This window comes from Podarcis gaigeae, assembly GCF_964106915.1.
Source record: "Podarcis gaigeae genome assembly, chromosome: 3".
Taxonomy (NCBI): Eukaryota; Metazoa; Chordata; class Lepidosauria; order Squamata; family Lacertidae; genus Podarcis; species Podarcis gaigeae.
This window is the reverse complement of record NC_139680.1, coordinates 4,910,456-4,937,936: the sequence shown is the minus strand read 5'-3', so window position 1 is coordinate 4,937,936 and position 27,481 is coordinate 4,910,456. Positions and strand designations below refer to the sequence as shown.

Here is a 27,481-nt window from a genome sequence, read left to right as displayed (position 1 = left end):
ACTGGCCGAGGAAGCCGGTGTACAGCTTCCGGGTCATGTGGCCAGCATGACTAAGCCGCTTCTTGCGAACCAGAGCAGTGCATGGAAACGCCATTTACCTTCCCGCCGGAGTGGTACCTTTTTATCTACTTGCACTTTGAAGTGTTTTCGAACTGCTAGCTTGGCAGGAGCAGGGACCGAGCAACGGGAGCTCACCCCGTCACGGGGATTTGAACCGCCGACCTTCTGATCGGCAAGCCCTAGGCTCTGTGGTTTAACCCACAGTGCCACCCGCATTTCCTTTAGATTCTGAGTTTTATACTCTTGGGACTATTTCTAGTATCCCCCTGACCTGATGCTTTACTGCAATGGCTGAAAATTGCACCAGTTGCTCCTCCCCAATGGATCTGTTAGAATCATAAAATCCTAGAACTGTCAAGCTGGAAGGGACTCCGAGGGTCATCTAGTCCAACCCCCTGAAATGCAGGAATCTTTTGCCCAACATGGGGATCAAACCCATGACCCTGATATTAAGAGTCTTGTGCTCTACTGACTGAGCTATCCCCAAGACAATCTGTTAGTGATTATGGCATTCTGGTTCTTCCTCACCCATCTCCATGATTATGGTTTTGTGTACAAATGTGCCCATTCCATTATGGGATGTTCTAGGCCCAAAAAAATCACAAACATTTCAAGAACAATCTTTCTGGGGGAGGGGGCAGTCTGGGCAGCATGTCCAGGAAACAGTTCAGGTCTGTCAAAGGGGCATTTTAGGGGGCAGCGGTGGAAAAGTTCACCTCAGCCTTACACATATTGGATCAGCAGTAAGACTGCCAAGCAAGGAGCTGTTGGTTGTGGGGACTCCAGCATTGCATTGAATAACCCTTCCTCAACCTGAGGCCCTTCAGGTATGTTGGACTACATCTCCCATTAATGCCAGCCAGCATGAGAAGTCATGATGGGAGTTGTATTCCCCCCCCCGTTTTATTAAATTTGCTTAATAACATAACATTATTATATATATTCTCTAAAACAAAGAATACAACACAAAATTCATTCATACTACAATGCATAACTACATAACAGTAATATATATGGTTTCTGAAAAAGGCTTACATAACAAAATCAATTCAAAATACCATCCCGTTTACCTTCTTTTTAAAAGAATTCCCCTCCCCCCTCCCTCCTGCTCAGGCCTTCCTTCTTCATATCTTTATCCATGTACACAGTCTGTTCATTCGAGCTTGTACGTTAGGGTTGGCTTCCCCCCTTTCTATCGAGTTCCTGTAAAATGCCCATTTATTTGTGATTCTTTGGCATTTATTTTCCCATCTATCCTCTGCCACTATCTGTGCAAATATTTCTGATTGTACGTATTCAAAAACATAATCATTCCATTTTTCCATATTCCTTTTGGCCTCTTCTTTCCATCCCAGAGCAATAACTGCCATTTCAGCTAGAATCATAATCTTGTACAACTCTTGCTTATTACTTATTACTTTGTTATTTCCCAGTATCCCCCAAAATAACAAATCCCTATTAACTTCTATTTTATTTCAAGAAATATGTTAATCCAGAAATTACCTTTATAATCTTTTGCCAATATTCCTTAACCATGATGGGAGTTGTAGAGCAAAATATCTAGAGGATACCAGATTGCGGAAACCTACGAATCACCTATATGTTCCTCACATGTAGAATAGTCCTCAAAACTAAAGGACTGTTAAATGACAATTGCTTATATTATTTTCATACGTGAAAAATTAAAAAAAGTTAGAATGTACCGTATATTTCAAATTGCGTTTTTCTCTCTCTTTAAAATTATGAGAAAAAGGCTGCTGTATCACCATGAAAAAAAGACTTGTGGCAAGCTGGCTTAATGGCATAAGTAGCTTACGTTAATAAGTAAGCTTGCCCAGAGAAAAATCACTCACACCCCTGCTATCGCAAGCATTCAGATTGGTCACACACTAGTTTTAGTTACAGTGCAGCTTTTTCCAGTTTCTGGAAAAGCAAAAGCTATTGTTGGCTAATTAGAAAACCCATCATCCAGTACCAGTTGAAACAATGGAACAGAACTAAATTATAGGACTTTGAAAATGGTTAATTTCGAAACTCCGTATACCACTGCCTAATTATTGGATCAGAAAACTGGAGGAGGAGCAAGTACTATAAAGGTATGCAATAGCAGAATTTTGAAGCATATAAACTCACTGGTGATTGTGGCATATTGAGAAAATGCTTGTTTGTTGCGGATGTATCTTGGGGAGGACCGGACTATCTGTCTGTCTGTCTGTTTGTCTAACAAAATGTCTATACTGTTTGATTGTAACAAAACATGGAAGTGGTTTAGAAGAAATATTTAAATTGTCAGTAAAACAGGTAAAAGCAAATATTAAGAAACTTTTGAAATATCTGCATATCTGGATAGGCTTGCATAAAGAAAAGTAGTTTCAGCAGGTGCCTTGATGTCAGTGGGCAGGAAGTTGCTGCCACAACAAAAGAATGATTTCTTACAAGTGTAGAACTGGCACTGTGTGGAACCTGTCACATTGCCAGTTCTGCAGAGCCAAGCAGCTGGTCTACCTGATTTCGCTCCTAATTGTGAGATCTGAAGAAGTGTGCATGCACACGAAAGCTTATACCCAGAACAAACTTAGTTGGTCTCTGAGGTGCCACTGGACAATTTTTTATTTATTTCGACTGTGTCAGACCAACACAGCTACCTATCTGAATTGTGAGATCTGTTTGTTTTTAATTAAATTATAAATTAACTATAGAACTTCATCTCCAAATGTTTCTTTAAAATAAAACCTATTGTTAACGCATCCACCCACCCATCAATATATTTATTTATATCCAGCCTTTTACCCTGACAGGGACTTAAGTCAGCTTATAGATCAAATAAGAGCAGTTAAAAACATAGAGACCCCCCCCCCACACAATCAATCAATCAGTCAGTCAATCAATCAAATCCGTTTATTGTGAGGACCATGCCTGTACACAAAAATCAACACTACAGTAGTTAAAAATATTAAAATTCATTGCATACTATGCCAACAAAACCTTCTTCCCACAAAATAGAAAAGGAGGGAAAACGAGCAGCGAGTTAAACAGACGATGAAGGGGTCTTTACATTGTCGTCCATAAATCTTTCCCTGGCTTTCATGGCCTTCATCACAAAGACCGCTACCACATGGGTAATGCGTGGGTTTGCATCAACTAACAAAAATTTTACTCTATCTTCAGGACTGGTTATAGAGTTGGGTATAATTTGCAGCAATGCGTCTCTAAAGCCCGAGTAAATGGGGCAATAGAGGAAGTAATGTGTAAGATCCTCTTTAATTTTCATAAGGCAAGGACATAAACGATGTTCTACTGGGGTTTTTGTGTATCTACCGGTCAGATAAGCAGTTGGCAATGTTTGAAACCGTGCCATAGTGAAAGCTCTCTGAAGGGTGGGATCAGTGATCTCCACCAAGTAGTTGGCACAGATTTTGACTGCTTTTACTCGGGGGAACCAGTAGGAAAACCCAGAGTTTTTTATCTTGGTGGAGTCCAAAAAGGCGTCTTTTTCAAAGATCCATTCCCGAACTTTATCAGGGCTCCACAGTTTGAGAGTATTAAACTCAGGTAGGTTGTATCTGGATAGAATGTCTAGTAGGCTTTTATGCCAAGTGGTATTATTTTGTAATGATGCAAAGGCTTGTTTAGCCAATAAGGTGTTCGGGGCATCTATGAGGTTGGTGAAAAAACGCAGGAATCTTAAGTGGGCCCTGGCAGACACAGAAGGTAATCCTACTTCCACTCTTAGGAGAGCTGCCGGAGTACTCTGAGGGAGGCCTAGAATTCTTCTGAGATAAAAATTTTGGAAGATTTCAAGCCGCTCTAACAGCTTCTGATTCCATCCCCAGAGTTCTACTCCGCATAACATCTGGGGAATCACTTTTCCAACAAAAGTTTTTAGTGCCGGGGTCACCAGTTGCCCTCCCCTCGAATAAAAAAAGCTGAGCAGAGCACCAGTTGTCCTACGTATTAGAAGGGCTACAGTCTTGAAGTGGGCAAGCCAGCTAGATGTAGCTTGGAAAGTGATACCAAGATATTTAAAGAAGAGACATTGTTCAATTTTGTGTTCATCTAGAGACCATCTAAATGTGTGGCGAGCTCTAGTAAATACCACAATTTTTGTTTTATCATAATTTATCTTTAGAGAGTTTTGGGAACAATAAGCTGCGAGCCCCTCCAGCATGCTGAGTAGGCCCCTTCGAGTGAGTGCCATGACCGCCATGTCATCAGCATATAGCAGTATATTCAGGTGTTTGCCTTCCAGGGCAGGAGCTGATGACTTATACTTTGCCATATGTTGAACAATGTCGTTTATATAGAAATTAAAGAGGAACGGCGCTAACAAACAGCCCTGTTTAACCCCTTTCCCCAGTGGCAGTGGGTCAGTATAGTTGTCTGACATCCCAGTTCTGATTTTAACTGTGGTGTCTGAATGTAACTCTCTAAGTATTTTGAGAAGTCGTCTATCAATATCTGTGTCATATAGTTTTTGCCATAATTTGTCCCTACAGATTGAGTCAAAAGCGGATGTAAGATCTACAAAAGCCACAAAAAGTTTGCTCTTATGTGTCTTTGTATACTTATCTATCATTGTCTGTAGTACCAAACAATGGCCTATTGTACTATGGCCCTTTCTAAACCCTGCCTGTTCCGGATTAAGCAAGTTAGAGTGGTCAGCCCAGTCAACCAATTTATTTAGCAGGTGGCGAGTATAAAGTTTATACACAATGTCCAGAAACTTATGGGGCGATAGTTTGAGGGGTATTGGGGGGTCTCCCTTCTTATAGATGGGGGCTACCAGGCTCAGTTTCCAGTTTTCTGGGATTTTGCATGTATCATTTATTGCCGTAAAAAGTTGGGCCAAAAAAGCAGCCCACCACTGGGCATTTAGTTTAAGCACCTCCGGAGGAATCATATCTTCACCGGGAGCTTTGCCATTCTTGAGTGTTTTAATTAGCTGTAAACATTCTGATTCAGTAACAGGATCCCAGCCCATTAATAGATCGTTTTTAATAGGGGGAAACTGGCTCGGTTTAGCAATGTTTGGAGCTGTATATAGCCGGGGAAAATGTTGGTACCATAGGTTAGATGAAATACTATTGGTTACAATTTTCCCTTTGGGTGAGACTCCCTGAGCAATTATTTCCCAGAACTTTTTATCGTCCCGCAATTTGATCGCCTTGTCGAGTGCCTCCCATTGTTCCTTTCTATAGAGGGATTTCTTAAATTTTAGAGTATTTTTATAATGAGAGCGCCACCTGCGCAGGTTTTCCACTGAGGACAGGGTCCCTTCCTGTTTTACCTTATTTTGTAATTTCCTAAGCAAAGATCTTAGATTCCTACAGTCTTTGTCAAACCAGGCCCTCGAATTATTTTGTTGTTTGGGAGGGTTGGAGTTCGTAAGTAGCCCCCCCCCCAATCAATAAAGAACAGTTAAACATTAAAAGAACTAAAACTCTTTCTATATATGAATGATCTATTAAAACAATTAAGATAATTACAACAAAAACATCACAGCACCAGCCCTTTCCTTTAAAGTAGTCAGTTCCCAAAAGCCTGCTGGAACAAGGTCTTCTTCATCTGCTGGCAGAAGTACAAGGTGGGAGCCAGACTGGCTTCTCCAGGAAGGGAGTTTCAAGGTTGCCTGGGAGGAAACACCACCGAGAAGGCCTTCACATCCCCACCAAGCATGAGGTACTAACATTCATGTAATTATAATATAACAAAACAAAAACAAAATGGCAGAATACAACATTCCGTTCAAATCAGCCAATATATCCAAAGCCTGTTGTTGTTGTTGTTGTTGTTGTTGTTTAGTCGTTTAGTCGTGTCTGACTCTTCGTGACCCCCTGGACCAGAGCACGCCAGGCACTCCTGTCTTCCACTGCCTCCCGCAGTTTGGTCAAACTCATGCTGGTAGCTTTGAGAACACTGTCCCACCATCTCGTCCTCTGTCGTCCCCTTCTCCTTGTGCCCTCCATCTTTCCCAACATCAGGGTCTTTTCCAGGGAGTCTTCTCTTCTCATGAGGTGGTCAAAGTATTGGAGCCTCAGCTTCAGGATCTGTCCTTCCAGTGAGCACTCAGGGCTGATTTCCTTCAGAATGGAGAGGTTGGATCTTCTTGCAGTCCATGGGACTCTCAAGAGTCTCCTCCAGCACCATAATTCAAAAGCATCAATTCTTCGGCGATCAGCCTTCTTTATGGAAAAGCCTCCTATTCAGTTGCCACACCTCACTTCAGATGGCAAGGTGGGCACCCATGCCCTCAGCAGATGACCTCAAAACACAGCACCTTAAATGGGAACTTAAATCTCTCTCTCTCTCTCTCTCTCTCTCTCTCTCTCTCTCTCTCTCTCTCTCTCACACACACACACACACACACACATACAAAGGATGTGGTAACAGATAGCTATCTATCATCTATCTGTTATTTATATCTATCTATCTATCATCTATCTATCTATCATCTATCTATCTATCATCTATCATCTATCTATCTATCATCTATCTATCTATATCTATCTATCTATCTATCTATCTATCTATCATCTATCTATCTATCTATCTATCTATCTATCTATCTATCTATCACCTATCTATCTATCTATCTATCTATCTATCTATCTATATCTATCTATCATCTATCTATATCTATCTATATCTATCTATCTATCTATCATCATCATCATCTATCTATGTCTATCATCTATCTATCATCTATCATCTCCCATATATTCTGATTAAGATAATACAAAAGCTTTCTTTCAGGCTGGGTTTTTTTTTTGGTTCCGTGTAGTAATTCTGAATTGGTCTGTAGATGCTCTTAAGAAGAAGGAATCTGAATTGGTATTGAAATGTCTTCTGGGCATCAAGCTGTTTGCCCCAAAGGTCTTTAATATTAATAAAGGAAAACAGCCTATAAGACATGTTTCCTTTGCAGGGAATACATGTGAGAGAACCAACCCTCTGAGCTCTGATTATGAATGAGGCAGTGATCTCAATGAGAAAGTCTATTGTCAAAAGCAGAGGAAGAGGTTAGAGATGGAGTTTCGGATGCCTTCCTTCCTTGAGGCTTTGCTGCTTTTCTTCGGAGGTGAGTCTTATCAAGCTGCACTACTGAGCATCAGCACCGTGGCAGAGAGATAAGAGTTTGCTTGTGTGCTTTGTAGAAATTCTCTCACCAGCTTGGCCTGTCAAACTTGCTTAGTCAATCTGCTATACAAATTTAATAAATAATAATAATAACAATAAATTCTAAGCTTCCATTTAGCGACCTTCTTTACTGCCTCATCATGTATTCGGTTGCAATAGTAAAGAATTTGTTGTTAACTAAAATGTGAATTGAACCATTGCAATTACTTTTGAAGCACATGCAATTATGATACCACACTAGATCAAATACTCTTTAATAAGGAAATATGCTGGCATATTTAAGGGATGCTCAGTATGTCTGAGTTTGCTGAAGCATGTTTTTGTGACCAATAGTATACAGTATGTGTTTTGCTTATTGCAGCCCAACCTAAATATTTTTCTTTTTTAAAAATGTGAGCTGGGAAGATTCCTGGCTGCTCTGGGTCCACCCCCTGCCCAGGGGAAAGAGTCAGAGATCCTGCTGAGGCCCTAGTTCCACTATGGAATGGGGAGGCTCGTAAGGCCATGGGCACGATGGCTCCTGAGTGCCTACTCCTGCACTGTGAAGTCTGTTTTGCCCCTTAGTATACTGAGGAGCAGGACGCGGGTGGCACTGTGGGTTAAACCACAGAGCCTAGGACTTGCCGATCAGAAGGTTGGCAGTTCGAATCCCCGCGAAAGGGTGAGCTCCCGTTGCTTGGTCCCTGCTCCTGTCAACCTAACAGTTTGAAAGCACGGCAAAGTGCATGTAGATAAATAGGTACTGCTCCGGCGGGAAGGTAAATGGCATTTCCGGGCACTGCTCTGGTTCGCCAGAAGCGGCTTAGTCATGCTGGCCACATGACCCGGAAACTGTATGCCGGCTCCCTCGGCCAATAAAGCGAGATGAGCACCGCAACCCCAGAGTCGGTCACGACTAGACCTAATGGTCAGGGGTCCCTTTACCTTTACCTTTATTCTGAGGAGCTGCAGTTGATGAAATGGACTGGGCAAGGACTGGAGACTGTGAGAGGTATATACGGTATCTCACCCAGGAGCTTGCCAAGCATGTGTTCAGGTTCCTAATCAGGCCTGCCACGTGGCAGTGAGGCCTGCAAAGACAACCAGCATTGCTGCCTCCATTGCATCAAGGCTCTGTCCAGCAGGGCTTTGTTTTTTTCAGAGGGTGGTATGAAACAAGCAGGAGTCTCTTTCATTGGAAGAGACCTTCACAAACCTTTCACGATCTCCCAGTTCTGCTCAGTCTGCATCCACATGCTCCGAAAGGCCTTTATAAATAGATTATTCTTTGAAGAAGAAAAGCGATTTGCTGTACCATTACATAATTCATTGCATGTATGGTTTTCTTTTTTTATATAGTTACGTTGGCAAAGGTAACCATGGAGCCAAAGGAAGGCAGCATTGGCGGTGGAACCTGGATCACACTGAGATATGAGGGTAGATTTTCGGGCCCCTCAGAAACTGTTGGTGGTATTTCTAGACAAAAAGGGGCAGTCATAAGACTAGCTGCTCTTTGTGACACCTCAACCCATTTTTTTTAAAGAAAATGTTACTAGATTAATCATGTGTGATTTTGTCAACCAATGGTAATTTATCAATTAATCTGCTGATTAAATTTGCATGTGGGTGAAAACAATAGTTTTAAAGCAAGAAGCATGCTTTAATTAATGCTCATGTGTGTCAGCCCACAAAATCCTAGAAGAGAGTGTCTGACCAGGAACGAGAACAGCAACTTGATGAAAGGGTTGACCTGGTGTGCAGGAGCTGTGAAAAAGGCTAATTCCATGCAAAGGATAATTAGGAAAAGAACTGAAAATAAAACTGCCGATATCATAATGCCATACAAATCTATGGTATAACAGCACTTGGGAGTACTGTGTACATTTCTAGTTGCCTCTTCTCAAAAATGATATTGTAAATTGGAAAAGGCACAGAATTTATTAAGGGCTTGGAAGTGTCTGAATTGTGATATATGATGGTGCTGTTACGCACAATATCATCCTTGCCCTGCACATTTGATCAGACAGGAGATCAGTGTTTATCCTGTTTTACCTTCTGTGCCTTAAAATGTTGTTGTGTTTGCTTGTTGTTTGGTTGCCCACCATTAGGCCTCTCATATCCCATCAACTGGTCTCACCTGGAAGTGTCGTTCTTGAATTCAGTGCTGCCTACAGTACTGTGCGACATTCAGCCTGTCAGTTTTGATCTGTCCACCACAAAATGCCAAACAAGGTAAGGAAGGTTCTTTGCAATGCTATTATTAGGGACAGAGCACAATAGTAGAGATCCACATTAGTCAATCTGGAGCCATCCAGATGCTGAACTGCAGGCCCTATCATCCCTGACCATCTCCCTGGCTGGGTCTAATGAGACTTGGCACCCAACATCTGGAGGGCACCATTTTGGCTACCCAGGATATATGTATATGTCCTTCTGGTTAAAATATTTCATGTGGGCCAAGAAGGGATAGTGGAGTCAGACGATCCCAAAACCATGTTAGAGAAGCATTCTGTTTATATATGTGAGTTTACAGTGTGCTCTTGTAGGTTGTGGGAATGAATCTACATGCCTTACATGCTTCAACCTTACTAATGAATGTAATGGACATCAGTTCAGGAAGTGCATCTTATTGCAACAAGCAATGAGTCTCCTACATGGAGGAAGGGATCCAAACCCAACATGGAGGCAGGTTCTCAAGCAGGAAATGTCCTCATCCCCTGCTTCCTGCCCCTTTTAATGTGTCACCGATGATTCAAACTGGGACCTTCTCAAAGCATGAAGAGAAAAGTAAATGTTGTCCTGAGGTAACTGCTCCATCAGGGCAAGCATTGTGGCTTCCCAGACAGAATTTTCCCTCTCTCTCCCCCACCCCCTGCATGCTGCTCTGGGGGTTCTCCTGACAGCCCCCAACAGTCCCCAATTTGAGGCAGCATGGAGGGGGGAGGGGAGAAGGCCCCACTGCGCAAGCAGAAGTCCAGGGTTTTATTTTTCATATATTTATTTACAGCGTACTTTTCAGAATGTCTAAGCGGTATATGTAAAAACGTAAAAAAAACCCAACCCCAACGACTTGTAGATAAAAACCAATAAAATTTACCATTAAAAACAGAAAACTACACCACTAGAGCTAGACTGACATCAGTAAGGACAGACATATTATAGGGCCTGCAGGATTACTTGCCATATGTCTTCTTTTTCCAGGACACATCCTCTTTTTCATGGGTAGAGTCGTCATAGTGATCCATAGTTACAAGTAGAAGTCAGCAAATGTCCTCTTTTTTGCTCTTCAAAATATGGCAACCCTGGACGGTCTTGCTATGGTGTTAACATTTTTCCTGCTCTTTTGTTATGCTTTAATTCCACTTCTTAATTGTTTTTGTTTCTTTTTATGCAATATTTCTCTGTTTTTAATTATTTTCAGTTGCAGTCCTTCTGAAGATATACCATAGGGTTGTACTGTTAATTTTCTATATATCTATACTGTTGTCAGCTACCATGGGCATGCTTCAAGGATAGAATGTCTGTCTGTCTGTCTATATCTATAAAACCTCAGCGCTTTTTTGTGTGACCATACTCACTGATATCAGCACCTCTTTCTTTTTTGCTGGCACCATTTTTTGCTGGCACCCTTAGCATATTAAGATAAGAGTACCAGCATTTCATTTTTTACTCAAAAAGTCCTGAATAAACTTGTTCTTCAGAGCTTATTGCAAGCCTCTTGGCACCAGCCCTTTGCTTGAAGCACCAGCTTTAAATACAGGTCTTGTTACCACTCAGTAACAAATACTTTGTTACCTCTCAGTTTTTAATTAAGCAAAAGTCATTGTCTTTCCATTTCAAGTCTATTTAGATCTTCAAAATGCTTGACACCCTAGTGTAGCTGTAATATTAGAAAGATACACCAACGAGAGTCATGTACCCCCCCCATTCCCCGCTTTTATGGCTTGGTTGTGAATTTATTAATTTTTATCAGACAGTGACTTTAATAGGAAAAGTATATGTGGATGAGAAAAGTTATAAGAAAAGTAGCGTTAGTTTATATTCCAGACCGTAACAAGGATTTCACCAAGTGCCAAGCAGGAAATCAGAATTTAAAATGTTAACGACAATGATTAACAAGTGTGGCGCATACCTGTGCCCTGAAGAGAAAGAGAGAAAAAAGCTTAAGTTTAAAGACTGGGTTTCTGGATAATTATTACTAAGTTAAAACTTTGACCCGCTGCACTTGGGTGGCAATTTGCAGCTGTCTCCTGCGCTATTCTTCCCCACTCCCAACCCTCCAGTAAAAATATCACACCACTGTTTTTCTGGGAGAGCAGTTTTTCTTTTAAAAGTCGCATAATGAGCAGCAATCCAGAAGGTGAAGATTTTCATGTTACTGTACATCTGTGTGAAGAAAAGCTTTATCCGTTCAATGACTACATGCCATTAACTGTGAAAGACACAGTCCTATTTCTAGAAAAAAAAGGGGGGGGGGAAACCCTATATCACCACCTGAATTTGCAAAGTGTTGGTGGTGGAGTTAACTGAACTTTATGTAAGCTTAGAAAGTCCTGATTCTCAGATGGCATAAAATAGAAGTTGCCGTAACAGACCTAGTCCTATTCTGCAATCCCCTCCTGCAACCCTCCCCACCCCCCAGCAGAGGATCAGGCTCTATTAGCTTTCCTAGGTTCTCCCCACAGATTATATTATATCAGTGAAGCACCCGGGAGATGAGGCAGCCATGTTTTCTTCTCCATGGTCTTCTCCTCCCAGGCCTTCCTTCTCTGCTCTTCTGAACCCATTTTGTGTGTGTGTTTTTCTCCTACAGAAGACACTGGGGAGTTAATGACGATGGGTGGGAACTGGGTGGGAGAAATCATAGCTGCCTCCTTTCTTTCTTCAGATTCTATTTTAAGCTTTACATTTTAGTAAGGTGGACCCCAGAGACGCGGGTGGCGCTGTGGGTAAAACCTCAGTGCCTAGGACTTGCCGATCGTATGGTCGGCGGTTCGAATCCCCGCGGCGGGGTGAGCTCCCGTCTTTCGGTCCCAGCTCCTGCCCACCTAGCAGTTCGAAAGCACCCATAAGTGCAAGTAGATAAATAGGTACCGCTTTCTAGCGGGAAGGTAAACGGCGTTTCCGTGTGCTGCGCTGGTGCCAGCTCGCCAGAGCAGCTTCGTCACGCTGGCCACGTGACCCGGAAGTGTCTCCGGACAGCGCTGGCCCCCGGCCTCTTAAGTGAGATGGGCGCACAACCCTAGAGTCGGACACAACTGGCCCGTACGGGCAGGGGTACCTTTACCTTTAAGGTGGACCCCAGTCTCTCTCATGCTGCTTGCTAGCTATCCTTTGCTCTTATTATTTCCATTGAAGGGCTTCGCAGTGGGGAGGACTTTACCAACTCCAGTTCACTCTGAATGGGCAAATTATCAACAACACGAAGGAGTTGCACTGTGACAACTGCATATTTCAGGTATGTATTCAAGCGGGTGGACGCATGATTAGGAGCAATCCAGTAGCCAGGCCATAGGACATGGGCCATTAATACATTGTTAGAAATAATGATTTTAATGTAGGGTAGAATTTAGACATTTAGAGCTAGCTCTGAGCCTTAGGCTAGCTCATCCTTGCATTTATGAGGTGCCCAGGCTCACACTCTTCTTGCATGGTGAGTTCCCGACCCCCCCGAGGTAGAAATAATGACACATGACACAATTATTAAGGTTAATGGGCTAAAAATGGCCACAACTTTATTGGTTACAGGTGATGAGCAGTATTGGCTTAGGCATGGGACCTAACCGACTATATCTGACTCCAGCCCATCTGCTTGAAGTCCGGGAAGGGTTAACCACCAGTAGGGAGCTTAAACTAGGAGCTTCCCCAGGGTCACCAATAGGGGTCGTGCCTTAGGCCCTCACCTCCCTAGGCTTCGGACAGGGCCACGCCCCCTGGAATCCTTTAACGGACTGCCCCTCTATATGTGGGGCAGGTGATGGCACTACCTCCCCTCTTTCCATCTACAGAACTATTCCAATGCCTAACCGCCAATACTCAGAAAGTTGTGACGATTTTGCTACGAGGTAGGCGAAAACTAAGTGGCTGGTGCCAATTTGCCAAGTGGGAAAATTCCTACCAGGCCCCTCAGTGGCGACCAACCGAGGTCCATAGCAAGGTCAAAGAAAGAAAACCTTAGAGGGCAGGAGGGTGGGAAAACCGGAGCAGCTGACGGGTGGACAAAGAGGGAGATGCCTGGCTGCGTCCTGCCTTTATGGGGCAGGCCACACCCCTGGACCAACCTGATTGGCTGGCTAGGGGGTGACGCAGCTAGAATCCCCCCAATCACGCGGGGTTGGCCCCCCACCTCCCGCGCACGTGGAGGGGCCATGAAGCCCACAACCCCACCTCCTCCTTATGCGGAAGTGGCTTTACTTGACAATTCATTTAGCCCCGGTGAGAACAAAAGTATCTTCCATGTTGATATGTTTGTTAGTGTGTAACGTGTGATCAGGGCCACATGCAGGCTTGGTGACAGCCAGGACTTATTTTCAATGGAACTTTAACTCAGGAGCATACACTTCTGAGCCATGGCACAACACAACATTCATAAGACCAGTCAAAGATGCCCAGAGCACCCATCTCTTGTGGTTTCATCAGACTGGAACAGGCAACCAGTCTTACTAAATATCTGGACTTATAAAATCACCCCTGCTACTTGGTAAGTTGATACAAATGATCTCAATCCCTTGGGACAAGAGCAGTTTGCTTGTCTCTATGTTCTCTGTGGGTCATCCTGCCAAGAGCTAATGAAGATTTCTCTGTACTTGAGGTAGTGCTGTGTGGAAGAATATTTGGTAAACTGGCTGTGCATATGAGCTTTCTGTCACTGCAACATCAGCATGGAATGACACTAAGGCTCGTGAGATATGTGTGGTTTGGGAATAGAGAATAAGCTTGCCTTTTGCTCACTGAGCTCACTCAGCTGTCTCTGCTTGCCAATGAGCCAGAACTTTTACCATGTCGTGTACAAGTGCAACCAAGGGTTTTCTGCAGCATCGAGCATGAGGAGTCCCATGTTTCAGCAAATTGCACATTAAAGCTAAGGTGTTGTTTGGGAGTTCAGCTAGCTTAGAGAGCTGATGAAAAACCACCAGGGGATGCAGTTAATGAGACACATTCCAAGCGAAATAAAACACACACTGCCTCTTTGTTTGGGGGCACAAGAACCTGTGAGCCATGCACATTAAAAATTAATTTTCTCTCTCTGTGGTAGTTGTAAAAACGTAGACAGCTGCTGGCTGTGACAGGTTTGGAGAAACCTGCGGAAGGTATTCCAAGCAGCTGGCGGCCACCGCCTTCCTCTCCTCTCGCTTCCTCCACTGCTTCCCCACAGCTTGTGCCCAGTAGCACAGTCAGAGGCTGACCTCATGCCTCTGATGATCAGCATGAAGAGGAGAAGATTCATTAAGTATTCCGATTGTTTCACCTTCCTCTTAGTGGGAGAAGTGCAAGAGGCAGAGTCTGTAAAGGAAGACAGTTCTGTTGTGCTAGATCATGGAAGCTTACAGAAAGCCTGCTTTTCAATTCTGATTTGTAAAGAATCCCTGGTCTCGCAAATGTTTGTGTGCATCCCTTTGTATCTAGAACCGTAGAATTCTAGAGCTGGAAGGGACCCAGGGGTCATCTAGTCCAATCCCCTGTAATGCAAGAATCTCAGCTAAAGCAACCATGGCGGGGGGCCATCCAACATCTGCTCAAAAACCTCCAAGGAATGAGAGTCCGCAAGCCATTGCTTTCATGTTGTCAGCACTGGCGGCATCAACAAGCAGCTCCGCCTCGCCCAGCCCTACCCAGTGCCACCCTACCACTGCACTTGACTGACCTGGGGGGAGAGATGACCCTTGGTGGAATCTACACATATATAAAAACCTCTGTGAAAATGCCTTTTTTTTCCCCAAAAAAAGTTTTGAAAAATACGTTGAATTTTGCATAGCTCACTTTCGCCATCTAGTGTCACATTTGCATATTGCACTTTACAACACATTTGAAACATTTTATTTGCAGCTCGGTTGTTAGAGGTTATTTTAATCCAGTGACTAACTCCTGAAATCATCAGCTGTGCTGTTCAGCTACAAACAGCATTTTCTATACACCACTGATAGACATCAGTCTTTCCAGTATCTTTGCAGGTTAACTTTAGGAACAAAAATAATAAAAATGCTAAATATTAAAATGCCATTTGTATTTGGAATGGATGAGGAGGCGTAATGGATAGGGGATGAAGGAACCTGCAGGAGAGGCAGGCCAGAGATGTTTTCTCAGGGTGTGAAGCTGAGGGAAAAGGGGGAAAGTTGGAGCTGGGAGGGTTCAGTCTTCTGTGTGTGGAATAAGGATCAAGGTATAGTGATAGAGGGCTTAATATTATATATACACATTGGGTTTTTCATTCTTCCTTTCTTTTCTATTATTCTTTTCTTTCTTTTTTATTGTAGATTAGTTTGGTTTTTATTGTATCTTATGTTGAAAACTCTCAATAAAAATTGTTATAAAAGAAACTCTCAATAAAAATTGTTATAAAAGAAAGCCTGAAAATGAACTGAATGCAGTTACGGATATTAGAGGTAAATTAAGGCTCCAATTACAAGCAGCCTTCCAAAATAATTTTACCATTCTCCACACCACAGAAAGGTCGTATTGCTAATGGTATCAGTAATATACACTAAAAGTGACTACTGGGTTTGTGGAGAGGAAATTGCCTGTAATCCAGCTGGTAAAACAATGTCAGGTGTCTGAGAAAGCAAAGAGGAGGGGCAATTAAAAGCCGAAATGTGTTCTGGTCGAGCCATGGCTCCTTCACTGGCTTCTTCCCAGAGGATTTGTGGGAACGAATGTCAATTATAACATTTAACAAACAGGTCGCTGATACATATTTCAAGAATAATTTATTATAATTGTGGACCATAGATAATTGAAAAACAGGAAATGAATATATTGGATATTTGAGAAAGGTGAGAATATTCGAATTCCCTTTAATACCAGTAAGTATCAGAATGCAAATGTGACTGGATGAGGTTAGGTTTGGGAAAGAGACAGGATTTTATTCGCTAACCAAAAATTCATTCAAAATATTCAAAACTAGAAAAATATCTAATGTCTAAACGATGTGGCACTGAAAAAGCAGCCTGAAAAAAATGTTAGGATTGTAGAGTATTTTGCAGAATTCTTTAAGGCAGGCTTCCTCAACCTCGGCCCTCCAGATGTTTTTGGCCTACAACTCCCATGATCCCTAGCTAGCAGGACCAGTGGTCAGGGATGATGGGAATTGTAGTCTCAAAACACCTGGAGGGCCGAGGTTGAGGAAGCCTGTCTTAGGGTATCCAATCAGGCTCCACCCCTCACCAACTGGCTGCCTTGGTAGCCAATCAGAGAAAGGCCCCAGCCCTCTGGTGGAATTCTGAGGCACTGTATCACCAGACTCTGGTCTGGCTCAGCTTAATTAATTAATTAAGTTAGCTTAATACATGGGTAGGTAACCTAAGGCCCGGGGCCCGGATCAGGCCCAGTCACTTTCTAATTCCGGCCTGTGGACGGTCCAGGAATCAGCGCGTTTTTACATGAGTAGAATGTGTCCTTTTATTTAAAATGTATATCTGGGTTATTTGTGGGGCATAGGAGTTCTTTTTTTCCCTTTCCTCTTCAAAATATAGTCCGGCCCCCCACAAGGTCTGAGGGACAGTGGACTGGCCCTCTGCTGAAAAAGTTTGCTGACCCCTGGCTTAATACTTAATTCTGTGATTTTTCTGCCCTTCTGCAAAAATGGCAGAGGACAGACAACCATCAACATAAGTAGAGTCTTCTCACTAGATGGCGAGAGTACACTGATGTCTCTCTCTCCAAAACTGTGAATGAAACAATTGTTTTGTCAAAGGCAATGTAATATAATATATATTTTTTTCTTAACAGTTCTCTGTTGCACACACTCCTGTGGTCTATCGTGTGGACCCCCCCTATGGAGTCCCAGGTAAAGGATGGACCTTAACGTGGAGACCGTATGTCTTTATTTATACAATTGATGGGGAAGACAACTTATTTATGATTTACTTGTCAAGAGCTTTTAAGAGTTTTCCTTCTCTTTGGATGGTCTACATTCCTGGGCTGATGAGTCCTATACACAAAAAGGAGCATAAGATAATGGAATATTGCAGATACCAGAAAGAACAATGAACAGTGTTTTCCTGTATCTTATTTCAGGCTATTATTACGATTTTCTGACCTTCCGATCCCCATGATTTTTTAAATTCGAATAAGCCTACATGCTATATCCTGAATTGTGTCTCCAAGCTATTTCGAAGTCATTAACATTAGTTAGGCTCATTACAGCAATTAAGGCAATAATATTAAGAAGCAGTTTAGGTTAATATTATAATGCTGCAAACCCGAGTTAACTTTAAAATTATATATAATGTTATAATACTGACCTGAAATAAGATACAGGATAATGCTGACTAATGTATTGACCTCTTTTGTTTTAATGTTAACAAATACCACATAAAAATAGTACAGTTTTGAGTCCTCTTAACACCAGCCATGGAGAATTTGTTATCTATGTATTATTCTTTATGATTCTTGCTTATAATTTTTAGATTTATAATACTTACAGAGGGCATCTTCTACTGCACTGAAGAAATCAAGGCAGTAAAACCCAACTCCCCGTCTTCCTCTACACAGATTTTCATTTTGCCTTTTGAATAATTCCCCCACTCCCATCTTTATCCTGTTAGGAAATGTAATGCAAGTCTATGGTCTTATCCTGGCCCAAGAATTTGATGCCTACAGCTTTAACACAGATTTTATTGATGGGTAAGTGTGTTCCTCTGTGCAACTCGATATATGGTTACTCGCTTTGCATTTCCAGGATGGGGAACTGTAATAATAATAATAATAATAATAATAATAATAATAATAATAATTTATTATTTGTACCCCGCCCATCTGGCTGGGTTTCCCCAGCCACTCTGGGCGACTTCCATAAAAACCAAAATACACTAAAATATCACAGATTAAAAACTTCCCTGAACAGGGCTGCCTTAAGATGTCTTCTGAATGTCAGGTAGTTATTTATCGCTTTGACATCTGATGAGAGGGCGTTCCACAGGGCAGGCGCCACTACCGAGAAGGCCCTCTGCCTGGTTCCCTGTAGCTTTGCTTCTCGCAATGAGGGAACCGCCAGAAGGCCCTCGGCGCTGGACCTCAGCGTCCGGGCAGAACGATGGGGGTGGAGATGCTCCTTTAGGTATACTGGGCCGAGGCCGTTTAGGGCTTTAAAGGTCAACACCAGCACTTTGATTTGTGCTCGGAAATGTACTGGGAGCCAATGTAGGTCTTTCAAGACCGGTGTTATGTGGTCTCGGTGGCCGCCCCCAGTCACCAGTCTAGCTGCCGCATTCTGGATTAGTTGTAGTTTCCGAGTCACCTTCAAAGGTAGCCCCACGTAGAGCGCATTGCAGTAGTCCAAGCGGGAGATAACTAGAGCATGCACCACTCTGGCGAGACAGTCCGTGGGCAGGTAGGGTCTCAGCCTACGTACCAGATGGAGCTGGTAAACAGCTGCCCTGAATACAGAATTGACCTGCGCCTCCATGGACAGCTGTGAGTCCAAAATGACTCCCAGGCTGCGCACCTGGTCCTTCAGGGGCACAGTTACCCTATTCAGGACCAGTGAGTCCTCCACACCAGCCCGCCCCCTGTCCCCCAAAAACAGTACTTCTGTCTTGTCAGGATTCAACCTCAATCCATTAGCCGCCATCCGGTTGCTGGACTCCAACTGTACCCCTCCAGTTGCTGGACTCTAACACGCTCAGCCCCAGCCACAATGGCCAGCCATAGTGGGAGATGCACTCTGAGAACAAGAGCAGGCCCCGCACCCCGACCAGTGCTGGTTTTAGGGTGGTGCGAATGGATCCCCTGCACAGGGCACTGAGCCAAGGGGGTGCAAAATTGAGAAGACCCAAAATTGAGAAGATCCATTTGGGGTTGCCAAATTTTGGCCTTGCACAAGGTGGCATATTACGAAAGATTTCCAAAGCCTGCCCCTGTCCCAACCCTGGCTATAATTAAATAATACATTTGGATTGTTACTGTGTATGGGGGAGAGAAATGTATTGTGGACTTGCATTATTATGGGTTGCCTCGAACTAGCATTGCTTCTCCCCTCTCTCTGCCCCAGCCCTGTTATCCTCGAGGCAGAAAGAGATGGATGGATAACCATTTGTTCCCTTGCCAATAAGCAGATGCGCAGCATGTAAGTTGCTCCTCACAGCTTTGATTGCAATGCTTTTTTGCTGTGAGGATTCACAAAGCTTATAATGGTGCAGCATATTTGGGGCTTGTATAAATTAGGGAAGGCACACTAATAGTTTTGATGCCAATGAAATATAATTTCTGTCCTTCCATCCCTACCCTCAGCTACAAAATTGGTCCAAATGATTATTTCTATATACAAGCAATTTTCTGTCTGAATTCATGGATGCGAATTTGTGTGTGTGATACCCTTTTTGTGCATTCCTCCTTCCTTTTCTCACATGTACCTTCATTTAAATATGTGTGTGAGTGTTTGTTTATATGTGTCTGTCAGGGGTTCAGAAGGAGAGACACAGGAGGGGGAGCAAATGGAGAGTGAGGAGGAGGAGTACGAGGGGGGCGCAGGCAGTGACAGTGGTCAGAGTTATTCCACAAGCCTCTCTAGCGAATCGGAGGACTCACAGAAGGGAGCGCCGGTGGCCAGAGCAAGGGAGATTCCAAGGGAGAAACCTCAAGAGGGAGGGGCCAGCGGGGAGTCCCTGAGCAGCAGCTGGAGATCAGGACCAGCGTCTCCACCAGAGCGCAGTGGGGAGGGGGAGTCCCAGGAGTCGGGACCAGTGTCCTCACCACCAGAGGGAGGAGAGGAGTCAGGTTTGACAACACCCACATCAGGAAGCGGGGAAACGGTCAGAAGGAAAGTCACCGGCTGGGCGCGCGCGCCAAGTTCAAATGTACAGGAGCGCGGCACAGCGGGGAGCCCGGGAAGGGAGCCAGGTCCTAAAGCCCGCCGGAGGGAGGGGCAAGACTCAGGAGGCTCCGCGTCAGAGGAGTCCAGGAAGGAGGGAACCCCAGAGGGCAGAAGGACCCAGCGCAGGAAAGAGCAGCGCAAGAGGTGGAGCCGGGCTAGAATCTTAAACTGGTGTGGGTGGAGCAGTGAGTCAGAGGGGACTTAGCCGGTCTAGCGTTAAGACGTGGGTCTGCGCGCCCAGAGCTTGGAAATGGAAACTAAACTTCAATAAAGACTTTTGTATATAATATCCACTGGGCGTTGGTCCTCTGTGAGCTGGGACCTAGCGGCAGTCCTGACAGTGTCCAAGACCAGCACCAGAGTCCAGGGCCCTCACTACCTGACTCATGCTCCTCCCATGCAGCCGTTCAGTGTGCCCACGCAGTATTCTTCTTTTCTTTTTTGCTGCTGCCATGGTGACAGCAAGAATACCAGCCAGTCTGTGTCCAAGGGGGACCATAAAGTCTCGCATGTGGGACCAAGGAGGTCATGTGGGAGGGGCCAAGTTGTTCTTCTCCCATCCTCCTGCCTTACAAAGGCAGCCGGGGAAGTACTGAGTGTCTAACTAAATGGAGAAGTGCCTATCCTTGGTTTAGAAGGGGTCCCTGCTGTCACAATTTCTAGTGTTGGATTAGTGTCACAACACTGTGGGTTAAACCACAGAGCCTAGGACTTGCCGATCACAAGGTCGGCGGTTCGAATCCCCGCGACGGGGTGAGCTCCCGTTGCTCGGTCTCTGCTCCTGCCAACCTAGCAGTTCGAAAGCACGTCAAAGTGCAAGTAGATAAATAGGTACCGCTCCGGCGGGAAGGTAAACGGCGTTTCCGTGCGCCGCTCTGGTTCACCAGAAGTGGCTTAGTCATGCTGGCCACATGACCAGGAAGCTGTACACCGGCTCCCTCGGCCAATAAAGAGAGATGAGCACCGCAACCCCAGAGTTGGTCACGACTGGACCTAATGGTCAGGGGTCCCTTTACCTTAACCTTTAACTCTGGTTTTTGCTGTCTTGTGGTGGTGCCTGAATCAACATGCCATGGTGCAGTTGCCTCCAGAATAGAGCACTGAGAAGGTAGAAAATGAAAGCAGATTAGGAAGTCGAAATCATTGTTTAGCTGTGCAGTTAGAAACTCAAAGCATGGTTTGGGTTCTGAATGATGGTTCCTGTGAACTCTGCTTTGGTTGTGGTATCTGAGTATATGGATGTCCTTGAGAGGAGTGAGGTTGTTAGTGGTATCGTATCATGCAATAATTCAAACACAATGAGGTCAATTGATCAAGCCCTCTCCTGCTGCTTTTTGATGTAAAGACCTCTGTTCTGAAACAGGAAGACAGTGAAGCTGGCCTGTTAGGTATTTTAATGAATCATTATTTAAAAGTTCCAAGGCTAGGCTGTGACTTTTCTGGCTTTAAAACAAAAGAAAACAGGTCCAGTATTAACTTTATTATACAATTTAAAAGTTTTTTCTAGTCATGCCCTCTGGCAGAATAACTTACGAGTTGATTCAGTGCCCATATTTGGGCTCCCTGTCCCTATTCAATGTGATTTCCACCCCTCCCAATTTCATGGGTGGATGATCCAAGTCTGAGATGTGGTAATTTCAGTTCTTCATTAGAGGCCCAGTTCCTGAGCTGCTGCAAATGCTTCTAAAACACAAAAAAATGCTTCTAAAACACAAATCAATATTTGTTGTCAGAGTTCATGTGCTGAAGCTACGTTGTGTCCCTAGACTACTGGTACATTTTCATGTTTATATTTAATGCATTTTGATGGGTAGCACTAAAAATCAAAAATATGCTGTGGCCATTAGAACCTAAGGAATGCACATTCATTCACAAAATAGTATTTGTTTCTCGATATCCTATTACCGCCTTTAGTCAGTCTTCATGGGGACAAATGACAACACAAATTCGAGAGTGGGACACATAATTAACAGGGCAGGCAAAACTAAATTTCTCAATGGATGCTCAGACATCACTTGCTGAACATTTGATGTGATGGGTTTGGATTTGGCCGAACACATTCAGTCCTTTCCTGTCTTTGAAGTGAATGAACAGTCCTCAGCTCAACTTCACAAAATATGTTCTATCTCTTTTCCTTTGCCTCTATTGCCTCTTCATGGTTCATTGTATTTTATTTTCCTTTGTTTGCAGATATCCCATTCAAGTCGATCATGGTCTGGGAACTGTAGCATGCCGAGTGGAAGGGAACCATATTGGTCAGTGGAAAGCAGGGAAATAACATGCAATCTTGATTTTATTCAGTAACATAAAAATCAAGAAGGCTAATATAAAAACGGCTACTGTTGGGGGTATGGGCGGTATGGCCATTCTCTTTTCAAAAAGGTGTGAGCTGCTTACAAATTCATTTTCTCTTTGTTCTTGCTACTTGGGGCATTTTTCTCCAGCTCACACTTTTGGCAACCATGATATACCAACTGTTAAGTTGTGGGTGAACATATCAGACGACACAGCGATTCTTCAAACAGCTCTTGTTTATTCGCAGGCCAGAACAGAACTGAACTGAAGGGCTCAGTCAGCCTGCTTATATAGAGCTCCAGTACAATGTAACTGCAACAATTTTCTAAAACTATCCAATCACTGAACGTCACTTTTGATCCCTTATTTGCATAACTATCTACAGTATCCCCCTGTACATAACACCAACTGTAAGCAACAAGTGTATCACAGTGAATGCCTTGCTGAAGCCATAGAGAACAGGTACTCCTAGCAAGAGTTATTCCTCCCAAGAAGCACGAGGTGTTGTTTGGCGGTGGGGGGGGGGAATGGAGCAGAAACAGCAGCTTGTCAGGTGTCTGATGATGGTTTTGAACTGGGTGCAAAAGACACGGGCATTTCGGAGCAAGTGAGGCACGTTAGTTAACTCTGTATGTACACGAAATGATTCACATTCTTGCACTGAGATGTGTGCTTTTTCTCTTCTTACAGGGTCACATAATGTTAGCTTTACAGTGTTTAACAAAGGAAAGTAAGTAAGGGATAAGTTGTTTTTTTTTAAAAAATGGCTAATTTTATAGTTATGTTGTTGTAATGGTTATAGGGGTTGCTCGTGCGTAAGTTGCCGCCACTCCTGGCTAGGTTGCCTGGTTAAACCTTTTCTGTCTGGACAGCCCTTCACTTCGTGGCTGTTCAGTCACTAGCAGAATCCGTCAGTGGGCGTTTCTTGAACCTCTTCCAGCAAAGAAGTTCTTTGATGCCAAGTCTCTGCCTACTCTCCCTGCGCGGAACAATAATGAATCTTCACATTTAAAGAGACCATTCAACATGGGATGCCATGTTCTGATCTCTCTCTCTCTCTCTCTCTCTCTCTCTCTCTCTCTGTGTGTGTGTGTGTGTGTGTGTGTGTGGTAGAGATGGCTCAGCTTATATACGAGCCAGTCTTAACATGAGCCACAGGTGGCTTGCCCCTTTCTAGTTGGTTTCAGCTTGGTGGATTCTGGAACCATATCAAGACAGTAATCCACTATTTTACTTTTCATCTGGAGTTTCAGCAAGATCAATTTTTGGGAGGGGGAGCAAGGAGAACAAATTATTTTAACACATACATTGAGTGTAAGCTCAATTTTAGCAGTGTAAGCTTAAAGACAAGTCTCACCTAGTTGATCTTCCAGCAGATTCTACCGGTATCTCATCAGGAAGTCCATTCCATGGGGTGTAGGAATTGGACTTATAATGTGGTGGCACATAACCTCCCATTTCGTATCATGTAGACACTGTCACAATTGCCTTTTTGTCACCTATGGAAGACCTTTTCCAACAATCCTTCAAAGGGGAGATTTTTGCCTCAGTGTTATATATAGTCTAGTGTCGATGCTCTTATTGTTAAATTGTTGTTGTTTAGTCGTTTAGTCATGTCCGACTCTTCATGACCCCCTGGACCAGAGCACGCCAGGCACTCCTGTCTTCCACTGCCTCCCGCAGTTTGGTCAAACTCATGTTTGTAACTTCAAGAACACTGTCCAACCATCTCGTCCTCTGTTGTCCCCTTCTTCTTGTGCCCTCCATCTTTCCCAACATCAGGGTCTTTTCCAGGGAGTCTTCTCTTCTCATGAGGTGTCCAAAGTATTGGAGCCTCAGCTTCACGATCTGTCCTTCCAGTGAGCACTCAGGGCTAATTTCCTTAAGAATGGATGCGTTTGACCTTCTTGCAGTCCATGGGACTCTCAAGAGTCTCCTCCAGCAGCATAATTCAAAAGCATCAATTCTTCGGTGATCAGCCTTCTTTATGGTCCAGCTCTCACTTCCATACATCACTACTGGGAAAACCATGGCTTTACCTATAAGGACCTTTGTTAAATAGCTATTGTTAAATTTGCTATTGTTAAATAGCTTCAGGATATTTCATGGGAAGCAATTCATGAGTGAATGAATGAATGAATAACCAAGTTCACCCTCTGGAGGCCAATAATGCAGCAGATTCCCATGACATACGGGGTGAGTGATGAAAGCGTTCCCCGAACGACTAGCTTATTGCAGCTCTGCACACATTTACTTTTTTCACTCTGCACTGGAATATCTTACATATTCCAGTCTTAATTTCCTTCTGTTGTTCACTCACTCACTTTTGTGTTGCAGGTCAGTGGTGAACAAGGATGCTTGGCTTATCAGCGCAAAACAGGACCTTTTCCTGTACCAAACATTCTCAGGTATACTGCCCTGCAGTCTTTCATTGAAGAGGATTCTGGAATTAATCCCATTGCCATTTCAGTCTACAAATCTGCTGTAATTATTTGTGTAGAAAAGGATAATGAAACAGAAAAAGTGGGAAGAGAAGAGAGGGGACAGGGGCATATTCACTCACCCTCGACTCTGTCCTTGCTCATTTTTGGTTCTGGACCTGCCCAGTTTTTACTCCAGATCTCCCCTCCCCCGTTGCTGGCATGCAGCTCCTGACAGATTATCCCTGAGAAAATTGGTCTTTCAGCTGAAAATTGGTTGCCCATCTGTGCCCTAACCACATTTAGCACTAACCACAGTTCTGTGATTAGCTGAAAATCAGTGGCGTAGCGTGGGTTGTCAGCACCTGGGGCAAGGCAAGTAATTTGCGCCCCCTAACCCGTGGATTTGCACCCCCTAACCCATGGATTTGCGCCCCCTAACCCTAACCCCCAGATGTTGCACCCGGTGCGGCCGGCCCCCCCTGCACCCCCCACGCTACACCACTGCTGAAAATGAAAGCAAAAGTTAGATTTTCCTCCTGCTGGAGAAGAAGAGAGGAGAAGGAGAGCACAAACCTTTTGTATAGCATGAAACTAGGGGTTTGTGTTATGATTGAAACACTGTGTGCTTGTGTGTGTTTGTATCTGCTGGAGAAAGGGGAATTAACTTCTAGATTTAGATTTTAAACCTGATCACCATTGTCCTGCAGCCCAAACCATTATTCTTTTATTCGCTTTACTCCTTTCCCAGTTAGTTTGAATTTGAATTTTGCAGAGCTCCCCAAACCTGCAGCTCAGGACAAATGTGTCCAATGTGAATAATTTCTTTTGAGCATGGATTGGGGTTGTTATGGTGAAAGACAGAGTCTATGTGATATAAACCACGTGGTTGTGCCATTTTATTTTAGCTAACCTACATCGAAACGGAACTAAATTTCAATTATTTCACTTCCTCTGCAGAAATATTTTCAGTGTCTCCAGCTGGAGGGAGCCTGGGTGGTGGCACCGATCTCACCATCACAGGAGACTTCTTTGATACACCTGTGCAGGTCACAGTTGCAGGTAATAATGTTGAAATCAGTCTTCATGGTTCTGGAAATGTGAATTTCTCTGGAGGTATACCACAACATGTGTTCATTTCCTTTGAAGCATGTGGTAGGTACGTCCGTGCTGGTGATCCTTTAAGAAGCTTGGACTGGCATTTTGCTCTGAAGCGATATCCTTCTCATTCATGTTTCTCTTCCCACCCTCCAGGCAGTCCCTGCCAAATTAAGCACGTTATTCCACAAAAGATCATCTGTACAACTGGAGCCGTTGGTGTGCACAGAAGACTCAATGGCCCTAAACCAGGTGCACTTTTATTGTGGCGCATCCAAGTGGTAGCTTCCCTCGCGATTGGTTGATGTTTCAGCATCAGCTTCATATTAATTGTATTAACATAATTAAATGATCAAAGCCATGGATTTGTAGGATTCAAGATCATTTGTTCACTTGCAAAATTAAGACTCTGCCTACTTAGCCAACACCTGCTGTTGTTGTGATGTCCATTTCTGTTGTGATGCATTAACCCATTCATTGCAGATGATAAAGTTCTTGTCCCCCAATTTCTCAGGAAACAGAGGACTTCTTTTTGAGGTTTGGGATGAATCAGACACAAATTTTACTGAAGCTGCTCCTGGGTACCGCTGGCAGTTTGTCCCTAATGCCAGTTCTCCATTAGATTTCCAGTTTGGGAGCCAACAGATATTCAGGTAATCAATGAGCTTTGAGGACTCTGGTGTGTACTACAATTCACACTATTTTAGTGGAGTTCTTTTTAGAGGAACTTAGGATATATTTACAATCCACAAGGAATGCTACATGCAGCTTAACTGTCATGCCTTCCTCTAAAGAAGATGGAGATTACCGTATTTTTTGCACCATAACACTCACTTTTTTCCTCCTAGAAAGTAAGGGGAAATGTCTGTGCGTGTTATGGAGGAAATGCCTACGGGTGGCATGCCTACGGATTTTCCTCCTCTAAAAACTACGTGCGTGTTATGGTCGGGTGCGTGTTATAGAGCGAAAAATACGGTAATTTGAGGGCCCTGAGATTTCTTGGTTAGAGAGAGGCCCCTTTCCCTGAACACATTACCAGGTGAAAACACAGCTAAGTTGTTCTTTTTCTCAGTTTGGATTGAAGCTGGTTTTGGGGGAAAGGTATATAAAGCAATATTTCACTAGAAACCACAGGATAGGTATGGCTTTGTGGCTAATGCCGTGTGCACAGCACATCGGTTCCCAAACCAGAGGTGGGAGTGTGCTGGATACATAGAGGGAAGCAGTGTGTGCTCAGCCTAAGTCTGAGCCAATGTATTTATCATGCAAAGTTTCAAGCGAGTCTGGATTGATAGGTGAGCAGTTGATAGTCAAATTTCCTGCATTTCCATAAGCACCTCCATACTGGCTGGCTGAATGAAAGCTTAAAGCCTGTTCTTACTCAGGTGGGACGTTGCTACTTCCCCATGGACCCAGTACACTCTGGTAACATTTGAGTACTGAAACTATCTAGAACACGGGT

The 27,481-nt window shown here is 43.7% G+C and overlaps 1 protein-coding gene across 1 annotated transcript in view; it reads left to right on the top strand.

The window, feature by feature from the left end:
* Window positions 1–1,927: 1,927 nt before the first annotated feature.
* Window positions 1,928–27,481, top strand: part of PKHD1 (PKHD1 ciliary IPT domain containing fibrocystin/polyductin) — a 242,753-nt gene continuing 217,199 nt past the window's right edge. The window contains exons 1-14 of the mRNA XM_083729646.1: window positions 1,928–2,156; window positions 6,986–7,138; window positions 8,536–8,613; window positions 9,285–9,408; window positions 12,535–12,634; window positions 17,122–17,179; window positions 17,940–18,018; window positions 19,385–19,459; window positions 22,397–22,461; window positions 23,192–23,231; window positions 24,839–24,909; window positions 25,882–25,983; window positions 26,176–26,271; window positions 26,534–26,672. Of these exons, the coding sequence (XP_083585772.1) occupies window positions 7,087–7,138; window positions 8,536–8,613; window positions 9,285–9,408; window positions 12,535–12,634; window positions 17,122–17,179; window positions 17,940–18,018; window positions 19,385–19,459; window positions 22,397–22,461; window positions 23,192–23,231; window positions 24,839–24,909; window positions 25,882–25,983; window positions 26,176–26,271; window positions 26,534–26,672 (1,079 nt within the window). The 5' untranslated portion in view covers window positions 1,928–2,156; window positions 6,986–7,086. The remainder of the gene's footprint in view (window positions 2,157–6,985; window positions 7,139–8,535; window positions 8,614–9,284; window positions 9,409–12,534; window positions 12,635–17,121; window positions 17,180–17,939; window positions 18,019–19,384; window positions 19,460–22,396; window positions 22,462–23,191; window positions 23,232–24,838; window positions 24,910–25,881; window positions 25,984–26,175; window positions 26,272–26,533; window positions 26,673–27,481) is intronic.